Source organism: Mastigoproctus giganteus, chromosome 3 (assembly GCF_048544385.1).
Source record: "Mastigoproctus giganteus isolate SK-2022 chromosome 3, ASM4854438v1, whole genome shotgun sequence".
NCBI lineage: Eukaryota > Metazoa > Arthropoda > Arachnida > Uropygi > Thelyphonidae > Mastigoproctus > Mastigoproctus giganteus.
The window spans coordinates 52,151,464-52,170,214 of NC_143577.1; the positions used below are offsets into that span (position 1 = coordinate 52,151,464).

Consider the following 18,751-nt stretch of genomic DNA (forward strand, 5'->3'; position numbering starts at 1 on the left):
TACTGAAAATAGTAAGGGAGCCCAGCTAGGGCTTACAATATCAGTCAAAATCTTAATACCGGTATCCCGGTTTCATAAATTAAAACCTTTACTCAATAAATTTTGATGACAATTAGGTGCAATAAAGTAAAGAAAAAACAAGTATTGTAATTACCTGAATTTATGTTTGAAATACAAACTTTTATTGCAATAATAAATATTCTGAAAAAATCATTAAAATAGTTACTCTAAAAACAAAAAAAAAATACATATTGTTACTGCAAAGTTTAGTTATGTTTAAACATCCACACTACCTGTCCGAATAAAGTGAGCTCTTAAAAAACATAAGCAATCAATAGTATGATCATTTAAAATGAATCTAATTTTGGTACATATTTGATTAGCAGCAGAAAACGCCCTTTCGGATTCTATTCTGGTACTACTGTACTGAGATAATCGTAGACGATCTCATCTCACTCCATATTTTCTAGGCTTTGAACTTTTTTTTAGCAAATAGTTAAGAGTATTTCATTAATTTCTGACTCAAGTTCATCTTTTAAAATCTCACTGGAGTCAGGCAATTTCTTATTTTGGAAACAATTTGCGGAACACAGATGTTCTGTTCCATATTTGAATTATGTTCATCATTTTCTGAAGGAGAAAGATGTTTTATTCAGCAAAGTATAATTTTCACTATAGTATCTTTACTGAGTCTGTGAGAGAGCAAAGAGTGGGAATAAGGAATAAAGAAGAGAGCAAAGAGTGCAGTTAAGGAATTCTTCACATATATAAATGCAAAAAACAGGACAAATCAGATTGGACCATTATGTAATGGACATAGGATAGTATTAGATAACATAGCTGAAGTTGCAGATGAACTCAATAGTTACTTTGCATCGATATTTACATAAAAAAACCCTTTGTGTCAATGAGATATTATGGAAGTGAAGTTGAAAAAAATGTAATTAATGATGTTGAAATTTCAAATGATTATTTAACGAGAACGTTTGCACCTACAGGCGAGTAAGGCTCCTGTGGTTGATGGCATATATCCTATAATCTTAAAGGAGGTGACAAGTGAGTGCATTGAACCATTAAGGCTAGTTATGAGAGCATCACTAGACAGGAGAGATTCCATTGGATTGGTGTAAAATGGAACATAAAGGCAGTTCTAGGAGTGTAATGGAAATTACCGACCGGCCAGTCTAACTTCAGTAGTAGGGAAAATCATGGAGGCAATGATCAAGGGTGGAATTCAGGGTCATTTAGATGGAAATGGAATCCTGTAGTATACACAGCATGGTTTTGTAAAGGGAAAAATCATATTTAACAAATCTGGTGAGCCATTTTGACAGGTCACCCGTGAGCTGGATTTAGGGAATAATTTCGACATGTTTATTTGGATTTCAGAAAAGCATTTGACTCGGTCTCACATGAGTAGTTACTTTATAAGTTGGAGCAGGCTGGAATTACAGGGAAAATCCTTAGATGGATAGCACGATGGCTTGCGGGCACCAGGCAGAGGGTTTTGATAAATGGTTATTCCTCAGATTGGGTTAATGTAAGAAGTGGGGTTCCCCAAGGATCAGTATTGGGACCACTGTTGTTTTTGATTATCTTAAATGACATCTATGAAGGGATGGAGGGCATGAGGTCTAAACTTGCAGATGATTTAAAGATCAGTAGAGTAGTTAATGATTGCCGACAAGCAGAGCTTCTTCAGAGTGACCTAGATAGACTTCCGGGATGGTCAGAAAAGTAGCAACTATGCTTTTTAAACAGCAGTATAAAAAGCTGTTTGGCTTTTTATACTGCAAGCTATGCAGCCCATTACAATAGGATGATCATAACCCAATGATCACTGAGTGTATATAAATAAATAAATGATCTTTATTATGCACTAATGGGGAGTACAGAATTTAATACATACCATCACAGCAAGGTGCGAGGGATTTACAATAGGATATTAAAACAGAGTAACTTAAATATATAGTAACAAAAATTGATATAATCAACAGATAACGTATTATTTTAAGTTATCAAAAGCTAATCAATTCTTACAGATGTTCATCACATTTCAGTTGAAATATTAACAAGTATTTTATACAAAGAATTATAAGAGCAGTCAGGAAACTGTTTCCTCCCTGAAACTGGGGGCAACAGTTACTCTGTAACTATCACAACAGAAATGTCTAATAAAAACATGACTTTTTTTGTGACAACTGCCAAAAATATTCACAATCAGCCACCCAACTACATCACTACATTGACCAATAACACAACTAATTTTGAAATCTTCCAGTGATTAAGTGCTACATTTAAATTTAATATTTGATCAAAGTCTCAATGACTGGAAATCCATGTTTTTGCAGATAAAATTTGCAGATAGCACACTAAACTCCACTTCTGGCTTGACAAACCCTGCTACAACTTATTGAATATATACCACCAGTTTTTCAAATGCTAATCATCAGGTAATTCTCTAAGGCAGAAGAAAATATTAGTAAGCTTCAATCCTTCTAAAACTCAGCTCTCTCTTATAAAAAAGAAGAGGGAAAAAAAAAAAAAAAAAAACTGCTGCTCTCACCATTTTCAACAGCACTCAGATTTCGGTACAAAATCACATTTCTTTACTCTGGGGATAAACCTAACTTCCAACATTTCTTAGCATACGCATATCAGAATACTATTCCTCAATATCAAAATAAACTAAACTTTCTGTTTTGCTCTTCAAACACGCCTCTGGGGTTGGGTAAATTCATATTGTGATTTTAAATGTTTCTCACCAACCACTTATAAAATAAAACAAAACATGAAAACTGGAATTTTGAAAACTATGTGTTTACTACTATATATTTACAATTAAAATAACTTTACAACTAAAAAGGATAAAATACATTAAAATACCAGGTTAAGAGCGATTTCTGTTTTGCTCTCATCATGACTTTTCTTCTTAATAGCTACAGGTTTTGTAAAAATCACAAATAAATCTGCTGTACCATGGAATATTGTTGTCACAAACAGGCACCACAATGTTGTGGCAACAATATTCTGGAAGTTTTAAGAGGTTTTTGCAGGGTAGTACCTGCAAAAACCTCTTAAAACTTCCAGACTCATCCAAAAGAGAGCAGTCAGGTTAATTAATGATTCTTCACAAACTCAATCCACTCCCTATACACACACAGACCTTCACTTTCCAACGCATGCTTTTTTTTTTTACAGCAATTTGCTTTCACAAGCATTGTTTTTCTGACTGTTATATGTTATTCCACTTCCAGATCAGCCCAAACATGTACATCAGTCAGTTTTCATCTATTCACACATCTATTAACACCAAACTAACTCCTCACTGATGTTTTCTACTTCAGTTCTCGAAAACAATCTTTCTTTTTATATTTCCCACAAAACTAAAATTGACAGAAATTCAAGAAAAACATCAACAAATATCCTCAGTTTTTTAATGAAAAACACTAGAGTACTATATGTGCCAATGTTATTTTTACGGAAGAAATCAAGGTTCTAAAATTCAAAATGGCTAAAGTAAAAAGACCAACAAGTTCAAAATTCTGGCAGGAACAAAATACCAATAGATCAATATACTGATAGGTCAAAATCTCAATAGTCTATAAAATGACCAACTTATCCCACTGTTATGCTGAACAGCTGCATTGCAACATATAGATTCACAGTTACCTCACTACCTATGAGTTGTAATGAAGGGGGAAAGGGAGGAATCCACAGTGATTAGAACTTAGCACCATGAGGGTGAGGAGAAAAGTTAGCTTCAGGCAAAGGTTGCATAATATTTTCTCCTCAAAACTCCAGGTTTTCCAACCAGGAAAACAGGAGACAGACCACCCACAGAGTACATACAATTACAAAGAGGATATACTTGTCTCGTGGCCTCAGAATAAAGTCATCAAACATCTACCTCCCTCAACTTTAACAATAATACCAAAAGTTGGGTCCTATCAGCATTTAATAACCATCAGTATTTTTCAAATGGTTCACTGGGATTTTAACTTTTTTTTTTTTTTTAATGAAAACCCCAAACACGAGAGAGATTAATCAGAACCTATAGTTCTAATTAGAACCTATAGGAGTACCGTGCTTGGGTTGGAACTTGAGAAGACGAAAGAAGATATTTATTGACATTAGACTTGAATTTCTGTAGACTGTAATTTTCAGGAAATATGTACGAAGGTTCTTCCAGAAAACGGCAGTTAAATGAATAAAGGAGGAAGATGAAAAGTTGGTCCTGTGAGTTTGAAGTTGGACAGTAAATGGATGTTGGCTGATGGCCACATGTTTGGACCATTTTGAAAGAGAGAAAGCAGGAATTATAAAAGCCAATTCAGAAGAACAGTACCCGTGAAATTATCTGTAGAAAAGGTATGCAGCAGAAATAGTACATCTATGAGACAGCAAGTGGAGAGAGACTGTTAGAGATGAGTCATCAATTCATCATAACTGTCCTGTTCTGAATGGAATCAAGAAGCCTGAGAGGGGTTTTTGGAGCACTGCCCCAGATGTGGAAACAATATTCCATGGCAGGGTGGATTTGCGATTTGTACAGAGTAAACAGCTGTTTGGAAGAAATGTAACGCCAAGAGCAAAAGACAAAACCAACTTTTTTAGATGCAGAGGAACCAATATTTGTAATGTGCTTGTACCAAGAGAGATTAGAAGTCAAGGTAATCCCAAAAGAGATATATAAACTTGCCTAGAAATTGGAGTGTCACCAAAGATAAGCATAAGAGCAGAAGAATCCTTTTTGTGAGATATAAGAACAAGTCTGAGTTTTAGAAGGATTGAAATCACCTAAGTTGTCTTTGTCCCACTGGAGAATTACCTGTGACCGACATTTAAGGAACTGGTAGCGGATATTCGAGAAGTTGAGGCTGATTGAGCAGGGCAATGTTACTCGAACTGGAAAGTGGAATGCAATGTGCTATCATCTGCAAAACTATGGATAGGATTTCCAGTCAATGGAAGAAGGTCATTAATATACAAGAGGAAAAGAGTAGGGGAAAGAACTGAACCTTGGGGGTCACCAGCATTAGTGGAGAAATTAGAAGACAGAGAGCCATCTACCATCACCCTCAGTGAGCGATCAGAGAAAACTGGATAACCAATTACAAAAAACAGTTGGCAAACCATAAGATGGAAGCTTATTTAGAAGACTTTTATGCCAAACACGATTGAAAGCCTTTGAGATGTCAAGAGAAACTGCTTGTGTTTCCACAAATTTTTCCGTTGAATTTGTCCATAAATGGGTAACATAAGCCAGAATATCACCAGTGGATCGACCATGATGGAATCCATACTGGCGATCGTTGATCAGAGGAAAGGTTTCTAGGTAGTTTAAGAGTTGGTGGTTAATTGATTTCTCTATTACTTTAGAAAGAGTAGAAGTAATTGCAATGGGATGATAATTGGATGGGAGGGATTTGTCACCCTTTTTTAGAAACTGGCTGGATATGAGTAAATTTCCAAGCAGAAGGAAAAACACCTTTGGAATAAGAAAGTGAAAAAAGGTGGCAAAGAACAGGTGCTCCTGTATGTTCAGGAGCACAGGTTTTGAGAACAAGTGGAGAAATACCATCAGGACCTGGAGCTTTCTTAGCATCGAAATGCGTCAAAATCCTTTTGACGGAAAACCACAGGAGGCATTGAATGGAGTGTGTTGGGAACGGTGGAGAGTTGTTTTACCAAGATCATTAATACATGAGTTGGAAGAAAAATGGAATGCTAGCAAGTCAGCTTTATCCTCGGCTGAAGTGACAACAGAACGATCTGGTTTTGACAGAGGTGGGTCAAAGTTGGGGCCAATAGCTCTGGTAAGAGACCAGAATGCTCGGCTACCATTAGGGCAAGAAACAAGTTTTCTACTCTTAGCCCATTCAAAATCTAGTTTGGACTGATTAATAACTGCTTTACAATTGTTGCGAGCTTTGATGTAGGAAGAAAATGAAACTGAAGAATTGGAAACAAGCCAATTATGATATTCGACTTTCTTCTCTTGAACAGCATTAGTACTTTATTGGAAAACCAATGTTTAGATAAAGGATGAGATTTTAAAGTGTAGTGTGGAATAAAGGATTCCATTCCTACAAGAATAATTTCACTGACACCATCTGAGAGAAAACGTTGACAGAAATTTTGAAACAGTAATCTGACCAAGGAAAAGAAAAGAAATCTCGCAGGTCATCCATTTTGCATTCTTGTAATGCCAAACAACACAAGGTTGGGAATAGCCATGAGATAAAGGCTTCATTAGAGAAGACAATCACCAAGTTGTGATCTAAGGAGCCTAAGGGACCACTCACTTTGACCATGTACTTAGAAGATTGCTGTATGCACAATCTGTGCAAGGTCATTAGTAATTGCAAAAGCTTCAGCATCTTGACCAGCTGGGTTGGTGTGATTAGAAAACGGAAGCCAGCTGAAGTTGTGAACATTAAAATCTCCAAGGAAAATTACCTCACTGTTAGGAAAGTTGGTCTGGAGAAAGTCAAGTTGCAAAGAGAGGAAGTCAAAGAGCTCCAAGTGTTTAGTGGAGTTGGGAGAACGGTAGAGACAACAGATAAATTTAACAAAATGAGGTAGAGAGATTTTAAGCCAGAGAAGATTGAAAAGAGGAGATTCCAAATTACCAAGTCTCTGACAGGGAATATCGGAACGGACATATGCACAAGTACTACTTTTGAAGTGAAAGGAATCATGTAGCAAATAATTTTGGCAACTGAAACGAGCAGTATTTGAATCAACCGATAACTGAGATTCTGTCAGAAAAAGCATATGGGGTGTGGCAGACTGCAAGTGGAAATGGACATCGCTGAGATTAGAACTGAGACTATGTATATTTGTAAAATGAACTAGGAAGTGTTTGGGAGGTTTAGATCTTTTCGCAGATAAGCTTACTCTATTAGTTTGACAATTCATGGTGTATTCAATAGTAAGAGAAAGTGGGGGGACAACATGCTATATGAAGTAATGAAATATTTGGATATGGTAAGAATATACTCAGATCCTTGACATAACATGGCCTCAACAATGCTACCCCCTCTGCATACACACTACTCAGACTCCCCCCAGTCATTATCTGGCAGAGTAGAGGTAGCAAGATTATACACCAGCTGATACGAAGCCTCCTAGAGAATTACGAATAGGTTCGGTCCAGTGTACTAACTAGCGGCCAGCCTGCGAACACCATTTTAGAGCTGTACCCTCGAAATGTAAGGCAGATTGGATCTCGCCATGATGTCCATCATAAGCTCATAAGTTATGAGTCATACTGCATGATGGAAGAGATGGGGAAGGGTTGACCGGAACTTAGCTCTGGAGACTAAACATGGGTACCACCACTTCAAGCTTCCAATAAGCAAAGCGGTGGTATTGCACTGGTTGATGAGAGTCATCTACCATTAGTACAGACAGGGCGGCATTCCTTCATGTGGTGTGGTGTGGGTGCCCCACCTCGACCCCTGCTTATGTTGGTTCACACCTGAGTGGTCATTCACAATGTGCTTGCGTATGGGGATTATACCCAAGATTAATTGTTGATAATTTGAGCTAAATCCCTTTGTGTGTTTGGAATCGCACACAAAATTAAGAAACTTAACTCAATTTCCGAAAACAGTATATCATAAGAAGTACGTACTTTGCATAAAAACTGCACATAAATAAAAATCTAAATCTCTAAGAAAAGGTTTCTAATAATTTCTAATAAGTATATTAACAATAATTATATAAAAAAATACTGCATTGAATCTTTAGCATAAAAAAGCAAGCCTCTACATTAACAAAAATACCTACCATTTGTATAACAAACATAAGTAACTGTTAAAAAAAAAAACATGAGTAACAGTCTACAGAAAAGCATACCTCCTTTGGCAGTAAAGATATAAAATCCCGCTGGAACTGTGGCTCAATAACATTCATCATATGCCGGACCTGGGTGGGTTCACACACTTCAATCAGCCTATCTAATGCTTGAAGTCTTTCTAGATTACTCCATGACTAGTTATAAATAAAACAATAAAATAATTATAAGCTACACTCTAAACTTAGATGTTTTAATTTTGTTCAGCTCCAAACATAATCACATCAATCCAAAATGAGCTGGGGAAGAGGGAAAAAAAAAACAAGTATTGTATTTAACTGAATATACACTGCCCTACCAATTTATTAGTGAACCCAGTAAACTAATACTCACACATCCATCATAGAGAAGTCTGCAAAGTACTGAGTCATACGGTACAACACAGGAGATGCCATACCTTGGTGGAACTTCAAAACATATACTATGGGTAAAGACAGCAACATCAGTGATCCCAGATGATAATGCAACAGGAGCACCATAATGGGTAGTAACAGCATTATCATGTACCAATACAAACAGTGCCTAGAGAGTCTTCAATCAGTAGCTATTCTTGACACAAAACCAGTAATAAGAAAATGTCCAGTTGGAAGATAACAGGACTGTAGACGTCTATCCCACTACATACACACAAAATTGAAATACAATGATGCAGGTAATCACAAAAACCTTCAGTACTATATAGCAGGTACCAACTGTATTAGCCAGGAAATCAAGCCAAATGTGGGTAGCTACACGGCCTGCAAGCCTCTAATGTGAGTGAAACAGACAACTAAGTTTGCAGTGGCATTGGAAACAGTGACAATGGCTGGCAGAGCAATGGAAACATGTGGTGGATCAGACAAATCACCATTTACACTGTTTAGAACTGACAGACACATGAGGATGTGGAAGAGCTGCACCAAGGAATGGATCCCAAATTTCCTACTGTTAGGAAAGCAGCTGGAGGGTGCTGTTACCTGGAAGTGTATCTAAACACTTTTGCAGACCAGGTTCATCCCATAATGCTGACATTATATCCTGATTTCAATACTGTTCCAATACAATGCTAACAGGGCAAAATGTGCAAGAATAGTATGCAAAGCACTCTAGTGATACACAGTATCTGCCATGGCTTGCACATTTGCATCATATAAGCCACAGCAGCCAATGAATCTGATGAAGCTAAAGGTCAATCTCAAACAGGACTGGAATAACATCACCAAGGGTGCTGTTCATTCCCCATTGAATTCATACCATGCAGGATTGTTGTCTGGACCTCTTGTTTTTTGTCCTCCATTTTCAAATATTTTTGTCAGGAAAATGTACAGAGCATTTTTCTTCATGTTGGAGAGAAAAAATGTTTGCTATACCTTCCCTATCATAATACTGAAAACCAGCAGTCACTTTATATTTGTCATACACAAACACATGAATGTATTGCTAATATACAAGATTAAAATTCTAAAATTATTTCTCTGACTTAAAGTTATTATTATTGTCCTTTTATTTTCACATACATGGGCACCCCCTGTTACTGCCTAGTTCAGCTACAAGGGTATAAGTTGTGAATAATCAAAGTACAGTGAAACTTCCCTTTAACGGACAGCCATGGGGAACGAGAATGTGTCCGTTAACAAAAAGTCTGAGGGAGAAAGAAAGAAAGAAAGAAAGAAAAATCGTTAAACGTTTAATGTAAAATTAAATTAAAATATATACAGATTTTGAACAATATTTTTGTAAATAATATACAATTACATACACAAGAGATAAAGAAAAATCGTTAAACGTTTAATGTAAAATTAAATTAAATGCAGATTTTGCACAATATTTTTGTAAATAATATACATACAATTGTGCTATATTATGACTTTATCTTAAGAAAAATACATACAGTAATCACTTATTTTCTTCTGCACCTTCTTCCGGCTGATAATTTTGTTTTCAACATTTGTTTGGAGTGAAGAAACCATCGAAAGTCCTTCAGTATCTTCTTCAGCGGCGACAAACATTTTTAAATGACTGATTTGTATGAACGCTTCTTCTATTTTCATCGGTGGTTCATCGTTAATATGTTCTTCAACAGAATGACCTCCTTCCATTTCTTCATCCTCATGAGGAACTTCTTGAAAAGTATTGATGATAATGTCGTTGATATCTACAGCACCATCTTCTGTAGTGAGGTTCGAGTCTATATCTTTGTAGCCAGGGTCACTTGTAGCAGAAGTATTGTACATTATCAATAGATGTTGAAGTTCTTGTTCTTCTTGGTGCTCCACATTGCTGTTCACAACTTCAATTTTTGCGTTTGAGAAGCCAAACTTTACAAAACAGTTCACGACAGTTTGTTTTCTAATTGCGTTTACTGAAGAGGAAATCCATTGAATCAATCTAGGATGCTGAGTTTCCTTGCAAGGTCACTCGCACATGTTTGCAATGAGATGTCTTAAAACACGTTTTCTGTAGTGAAGTTTAAAATTTTTTATTATCCCTTGATCCAAGGGCTTGACACTCTGCAGATGTGTTTGGTGGCAGAAAAACGATTTGAATGATACAATTCAATGTGCGGGTGAGATGCAGCATTATCCATTAAAAGAATAATTTTTCTGTTTTGACGAATCATGTTTTGGTTAAAGTGACTTATCCATTCGCTCATGATATCTTGTGTCATCCACGCTTTTTTATTAGACTTCCAGTCTACATTCAAAAGATTCAACTTTATGCCCTTGAAACAACGAGGATTTTGTGGTTTTCCTATAACAAGAGGTTGTTCAAAGTCTCCCAGCATATTTGTAAACAATAGTACAGTCAAGCGGTCCTTAGAAATTTTTCCACCCTGGCACTTTTCGTTTTTTAGACTCACTGTTTTTTCAGGAAGAGCTTTAAAAAACAACCCTGTTTCGTCACAGTTGTAAATATCCTTAGCTTCAAAATCATGACATAAATCTTCCAATTTGACAGTCCACTCTGTTACAACACCAGTATCAACAGATCCACCTTCACCACTTACGGTTTTCCAAGAAATTTTATGCCGAGTTTTGAACTTGTCTAGTCATCCCACAGAAGCTTTGAACTCATTTACTCCCATAGATTTTGCAACCTCCAAAGCCTTTTCCCTAATAATAGGCCCATTAATGGGAATTTTTTTAGCACGTGCGCAACAAAAACCACTTCAATTTGAAGTCCAACAGTTTTCGGGAATGATTTTTGAACCTGATCATTTATGTGTTGCCAAAATTGTTAGAGCAGTTCGTTTTTTTTCTTTAGGATGTCACTCACCTGCGTCTTTCCGATTTTGAATTTTGCAGCGAGATTGCGAACACTATTTTTTTGCCGATCATACGCATTAATGAATTTGATTTTATCTTTTAAAGTTAAATGTTTACGAGAAGACATTGTGCACTTCACACGACACTGAACAAAACTGAAAACTCAAACTCAAAAGACGAAAGGCCGACAAAATCCCCCCCCCCCATCCTGCACACACCGAATTCATCAGAAGTTTTACATGTGCCTTAAAATTCTTGAAAAAGGGTTTAGAACCGCGACGTAAACCTTGATAAAATTCAGAGAATCTGAAATAGAAAATAAACACACGATTGAGGCAATACGTGGAAGAAACGTTCCTAGAAAAAGGGCCGTGAGCTCACCTGCTGTCCGTTATGGGGAGATCAAATTAAGTGCTAATCTAAACGAAACAGTGCAGATTGCCTGTCCGCTAGACAGAAGCTGAAAACATGTCAAAACCAAGAGAGGAGAGTTGGGGAATTTGAAAATGTCCGTTGTAGAGAGGTGTCCGTTAGAAGTTTCACTGTAATTACAATAACTGTATTTACGAAAAAATTTCACTTTATATAAAACTGAGTTTAATAGAGGGTTAAAATCTAACAGAGCCAGATACATAGTCTGAGCACAATTTAATCATGGTCTGGGAAATCTCGGATGACGCTGGACTCAGAAAATAACAGTGACTCAGAAAATAATAAAAATCTAGGAATCCTCCTATTATACTGACAGCTCGATCATAGGAATCTTATTATGATTGAGCTGACCTTTGTGTAATAAAGATTGGTCATCCTGCTGACTGCTTATGGAGATACCAGTGAAGGTTCGGTCTTGATTACTGCTCTTGTTTGTATGCTTCTTTCACAATTTCCTGCTAGAAAAACTTCTGCAGCAGAGCCACAGCAATTTGTGGCAACATCTAGGGAGTTATATATGATCTAATGGTATTTGCAGAAACATTATTCTAAGGCACTACACTCCACCAGGTTCATTCAGTGGCATTAAAGTTAGTGATAATTTCCCCGGATGTCATGTGAATCCACTTGGTCGCTGATGAGTTGCCAAGATGGTGTGGTTTCTTTCTATATTCCATCAATAAAAGGAACATCAGGGTTTCATTCCAAAGTTTGCATGGAGCATGCTCCGGGAGATGAAAGGGCTGCCCATCACCGTGTTTAGCTAACCCAGGAGCCAATATTCTGGTCCAAGAAACCTACTTTGCATATATTATAAAAGAAAATCCCAAGGCCTTACTTAGATTGGGCAATCTGACAAAAGCAGTCAAAGAGCTACAAGTTTTTTTTTTTTGGCATATTGAAGTGATCCCAAAAGGTTAGCCCAAGGGCATCCAGCCATTCTTGGCTAGGGAATAAACTAGATAAAAATTCTGAAGGTTGCATGCCACATAGGTTGTTGTGCAAGCAGACTGTGGGCCACAAGGCCAGTTTCTTATCACTAATTATGCATTTTTTGAAACAGAATTTAATTTTTGTTATATATGTTCATATTTAAATATTAATATTTTTGCATTTAATAAGTAAATACAAAAATCCACAAATTATTACAAAATACTAATAACTATTATTACACTATTATTATTTGGTTATAATAATAATATTGCTAAATTCTGAGAAAGAAACAAAACATGAGAAAGCAATATAAGAAAATCAAATATTATTAGAAATAGATATTTTCAAAAATCAGAGCAAAACTATATTTTGTGACAAGCCACACTTGAAGGCTACCTATGTGGCCACAAGCCACACAATGTAAAGGATTTCAAGCTGAGTGAGCCCATCATCCTGAAAATTAGTCTGAGAGTGGATCTTTTCAATGGTGGTTCTGTTATTATTATTATTATTAGCCATATGGTGCAATGGAAGCCTGAGCCTTATGCTGCACCAGCAAAAAAAAAAATTCCCTGAGTTACCTTGAGAGAGAGAGAGAGAGAGAGAGAGAGAGAGATTGATCGTAAATGTTATTAATTTTTTCCCCTCATTTCTGTAAAGGTCACCTAGCTGTTTTCCAGGGCTTAGGGGGTTAGCTTTAGCCCCAAACATCCACGATAATTTTGCAGTTTGCCCAGGATGTTTTGAGTACCATACTTAACTAAGTCTGCATTTTCTGAATCATCCAAGGTGACAACAGCTTTAAATCATCAGCATATGTAAGGAAGTTGGGATGTTTTGCAAGGAAGGCACCAGTGCCATAGCAAAGAAGCCATTAAGAAAGTACTTCTGCTTGTGATATGCTGACAGAGGTGGTAGTGGTCCTTTCCATTTTGTGGTTACATGATATAACCAAATGCCTGTTGGTGAGAAGTCAATTGAGGATAGCCAGAAGATTTCCTTCAATCCCAAAATGTTTCAAAATTTTACCAGCTCTACTGCACCAAGCTTGTCAAAGGCTGCTTTTATGTCAAGGAATAAAATTTCTAATTGTTGAGGGCATTTTGGAGTTCCCAGGATGGTCATCAAGAGATTTGATGACAAGTTGGTTTGCTGGTTTCTGTGGACCTCCTAGAAACAACGGTATGCAGATGTTATGGCTGTTCATTAAAACAGTGGTTGACTAAGATGAGATAAATTGTTTTTTAAAACTTTTAGCAATCCACAAGATATGGAGATATCCCTGTAGCCTTTCATGACTTTCAGTTTGGTTTTAAGACTGGTAGAGAATGATAAACATTCCAAAATATTGGTGTGATACCACCATCAAGAATTTGATTTAAAATGTTATGCAATGTATCAATCACATATATACTGCATATTCAAAATAAAGATCGGCATTTTTAGGGATGATACAACTTCTCATTCCCTGTGATCATCTTAATAAGCACAAGCAAGACCCTGGCTGTAATGTAATGGCATCCAAAGAGAGGCGAAGGATGTTATTACATTTTGGGGTTAAAGGTTGTCTATACATCCATTTCTACCCAACAGCCATGTTTAGCGACAATATGCTTGGACTGCTAAGTCTTCCATGGATGAACTGAAGATGAGCTTTCTTCCTTATGCACAGGAAATCTGTTCTCTCTCTCTTTTTTTTTTTTTTCCCCAGCAAAGGATGAAGTCTTGCATGATGCAGTTCTTTTCCAGGTTCTGCAAAACTTGAAGGCTTGTTCACATCCAAGATGAATGCCTTGGTTTTGATAAGTGTCAAGAACGAAATATGAGTAGCAGCATTTAAAACAAAGTCATTATGCCTTTAAAATAAAAAATTACCATTTACATAAGAAATAGGGATAATACATCTTGTAATTTTGATATTCCTATGAACATTGCAACTGATGACAAAGGTGCAAAATTGGTATTGTCAATAACTAGTGACAATTTGAAACCAAGGATAATGGTAATGCAACTGGCAGTACTGGCTCGATGTATTTTTTGTGTATTTTGGTATCATGCTAGGCTCCTCCTTTATATCATATTTTTTAAAGATGTGTATGCAAATTTGTGCCTTTTTAACAAGTTGAAAGAATAACTACTATAATAGAAGATACCATCCAAATATTTACGATCTTAAAGTCAATAACTGAAAGAAGTTCTTTTTAAATCCATTTTTACATGGTGAAAAATTAAATTAGGAAAGAATACTTTGAAAAGCTTATCACAAAAATTCATTTACTAAAAACAATTTCCTCAGTTTTCAACCTGTACACAGTACTAAAGTACTATAGTTTCTATACCTTTTGTGTTTGGGGTCATCATTAAAAAAAATAAAGAGTAATTTATATAAAACAAAGGAGAAAAGTTTAATGTTATTTTATAATACTCTTTGCCAGATCTTTAAATCAGAAAAAAATTATTAATGGCTTCTGTCAAATCCTTGTTTACAAAAGTACAATTCCACCAGAGACCAAAGTCACTAATGAAAAGTACCCTGCAATAATGTTTGATTGCAAATAATTTTTTATAAGTCTGAATTTACTAAACTTTCTTTTGCTACTATATACAGATAGTATTTTGAAGAATTTTTATAACTGCATAAGCTGTCAAAATTATTTTTAATAAATTTTAAAATCTACACACTTTTTGTGAAATGCATTTTAAAAAAATACTACTGGTACTGGAATTATGAGCATAATTCTCAAAGCAGCCTATAAATTCAACTGTTCAGTTTCAATTCTAAAATTCAGTTATCCTCCAAATTTTAGTTGTCATTGTATTGGCTCTAAATTGAAATTAATTCATTGTGAAGCAGTGTGTTTTAGTTAATTGTTACTTTCTATTAACCATATACAGAAAAATTGTTCTATTGGAACTTTCAATTTACTGTTTTTATAAATAATACTGTTAACTCAATGATTACTTAGGACTCCGAAATGGAAAACATTTACACACCTGAAACATAGTCAACCAAGCTTCAAGTTCTGGTGGATGGTTTCCTTTGGAAGTGGTACGCTTTCTAGCAAGCCCTATAGTAATATCTTTCTCAACAATTTCATCTTCCTTCAGATCACAATCAATGGTGCCATTATTGTTGATAGTAGAAAGAGGAGCAACAGAGGAAGAGGAGGAAGAACCACTTTCAATCCTAAAAAAGAAAAATTTCTTATATATCAGAATTGTTATGTCATAGTTGGCAAAAAGGGTGATACCAGCTAAGCATTTTATGTAATTCAGCAATGTGAATCGCTTGGTATTTTTAAATACAGCACAACCATACATATCCACCATCCAAAATATGGTACTTTGAGAAGTCCTGTATATTTGCAAACACAGTCAAGCAATTTTTTGACATTAGTGACTGCATGAGATTCTAACAGGATCACGAAATTAAAAAGCTTATAAACTAAGCATTTACACAGTTTGCCATTGATATATCTCAATATTTAAAGTAAATATTGTTTCCTTATTCAGAAAAGGGAATATGCTTACTATTTCAGCACCGTTTTCTTAAAGTGGTGCAACAACAAAGGAAACCCACTAGGACAGCGGAATATGCTCTGAATGGAAGATCCACACCACAGCAGAAATAACTTTAAAATAAATCTTGATTAGTTCCCCCCCCACCCCCGCCATTTCAAATACAAACATTTGAACATATACTTACAACGAGAAAAGGATATGTCCAAGCATCGTAGACATGTGTGTTTCCAGCCACTGTTCATAACTATACTTAGTAATAATAAGAAAAATCATTATTAGCAGTATGGGAGTAACCAATTTAAACAGTTTGTAAATGAAATGTATCAATTCACTGAATGATCTATTTTCAAGATGGACAGGTCACATGCAAATTTCAGACTAAGCACACCTGCAATACATAATTAATTGACATCATTGACTTATTGAATTAACACTGCCTGAGATTAATTGTAAATTATAGAAAGAAAATCAGTGGATTTTGTTTTATGTGTTTTACTGATATAACACTGATAGCTTACTAATACTTGATGGTCACTTTTGGAGATATGAAATTACCATTACAGTAATTTCAATTTTGTCTAATTCTCAGGGCAATAAAAACAGAAACCTCTAGTTAATTCACTTTCACTCTCAGTTGTATTTAGTGACTACAGTATATTCAACTTTAAGTTTAGAATACACAATAATTACCCATTTTGTTTGACATAACTCAGTGCATTTACTGAACACTTTATTTGAACCTCTGTAGCCACATGTTAATATGCACAAAAGTATGTATGTATGCATGCCTGCCCAAAAGTATGTATCCAAACACACCTGGTAATTTTACTCACATTGAATGCAAAACTTTTTGTTCATATAAATTATCTCATAAAAATGTTACCTAAATTGATACTGCTTCTTCTAATTCACCTGAGTGGGGGCAAAATTTATACAAAATGTGTTAACAGTACAGTGACATCACCACATTTCACCTCTCCCACAGAATGTTGCTCTTACTAGTTGCTGCTGTGAAGTATACTTAGTGGTTCTTAACTGGAAGGTTGTGATCCCTCTGCTGGGGGGGGGATAATTATGTACTGGTTAAAAACCATCAAACTAGGCAATACAACTAGCAGTAATCTGGCAATGGTCTTTCTGCCACCAAGGTTGACAGATTTGAGTCTGTACCGTAGTTTAGTTTGCAGATTGGTTCCGATTTATTTTTTTACAATATTCTTTTTGTTGCTCTGAAAAGGGTTTCATTAATTAGTTAAAAATAACGAATTTGCTTCAGTGACTATTACTTTCCTATTTTTCAACACATAAACAAGCAAGTATGAAATATGAAACTGACTTTATTCGTCATTCGTCATACCATATCACATGCAGATTTGTCTTAGTATTAGAATGGCTAAATGATGCACGGTAGTTGATGGGGAGGACCACTCATATACTTCCCGACCAAAAATTTAAAAACTGATAAACCAATTCCACTTTGAACTTTTGCATGCTCTCCATCTCAGCAGGTAATTTATTTCAGTGATCTACAACATGATGCCTCAAGAGATCCAACCTTCTGTTCCATCCCGAGATTTGATATGTTATTCCTTGCTCTTGTCTCTCCTACCAGTGAGAATATACCTTCTTCATTCCCTTCGGGGTGTGACAGACCTCGGTTAGGTCAATCCTTTGCTTTGCATTTCCCACCATTTGGCATTCTTATGAAATAGTAAAATGTCAGTATAATGAAAATTTAATATTAACCCTTTCTATGGATTTTCCTAATGTGTGCTGGTTCATAGTAGTGATAGTTCTGCTATGGCCAGCTCTATGGGCTAATTCATTATAAAAATGAAAAATTTACACAAATTTTGATTTATTAGAATTAATATTTATGTACTAAGCAGTAACTATGAGGATGAAGCAAATAAAAGTCAAATTTTGATTGTTTAAATTTAAATTATGCACCACTGTGGATATAAATTTAGGGATTGGTATTAATGTGGCTACTGAATAGGCTATGGTGGCAGTCCTGTACGTGTGGGGAGTGATGCATGGCAGAAGGTGTTATAAGGTGTTTAGCAGGTGTAATAAGGTGTTTAGAATGAGTGCCTCTAAGCTAGTGCAGGCAATGTTATTCAGTTTCTTATAATAGAAGGTCTCTCTCACATCAGCATATGCAACAGGTGTAGTCACCAAGTTTATCATGGCCACAAGTGTACAAATGGGTAAATGTTACCACAAGAAAGGAAACTATGCAGGATAACCTTTATGAAATTCAGCCAGGCAAGGACTTAGTGACAGCAATAAAGACAGGAAATCAAAGTTCTGTAAAGAGTTTATATTTCTGTGAACAGACAGTTTCAATTATTGTTCAAATGTAGTTAATGGAATTGACACACTTCAATTTAAATGACTATGTCAATAAAGAGAATATACAAACAACAGCCTTGGAGAAATACATGTAAAATTGTCAAGAAACGTTATTTCTTGATGGAAGGTATATGGCTAATTCATGATGTCAATCCTGTCCTTCATGGGCTAGAAATTAACTGGAGAGAATTTTTTATTGAGAGGGAGCATGGTCCAGATGGGGTATGAAGTGTGGTTTTCCATCATGACTACTTTGGTGATCATGAAATATCAAATTAATATTTAAAATGTCCCAAACTTCCAATCCTTCTAAATGTGCATAATACCTTAGGTAGTTTGCTTTACTTACCTTTAATTGAATATTTGTTACCCCATCATTTTCTTACTTCCTCATTTGCAA

The 18,751-nt window shown here is 35.7% G+C and overlaps 1 protein-coding gene across 3 annotated transcripts in view; it reads right to left on the reverse strand.

The window, feature by feature from the left end:
- Positions 1–18,751, reverse strand: part of LOC150087963 (F-box/WD repeat-containing protein 7-like) — a 186,888-nt gene that overhangs the window by 58,495 nt on the left and 109,642 nt on the right. For all 3 annotated transcript variants that reach the window (XM_090369291.1, XM_090369292.1, XM_090369290.1), the window contains exons 5-6: positions 15,469–15,661; positions 7,867–8,001 (exon numbers count right to left, since the gene is read on the reverse strand). In XM_090369291.1, coding sequence (XP_090225417.1) covers positions 7,867–8,001; positions 15,469–15,661 — 328 coding nt within the window. The remainder of the gene's footprint in view (positions 1–7,866; positions 8,002–15,468; positions 15,662–18,751) is intronic.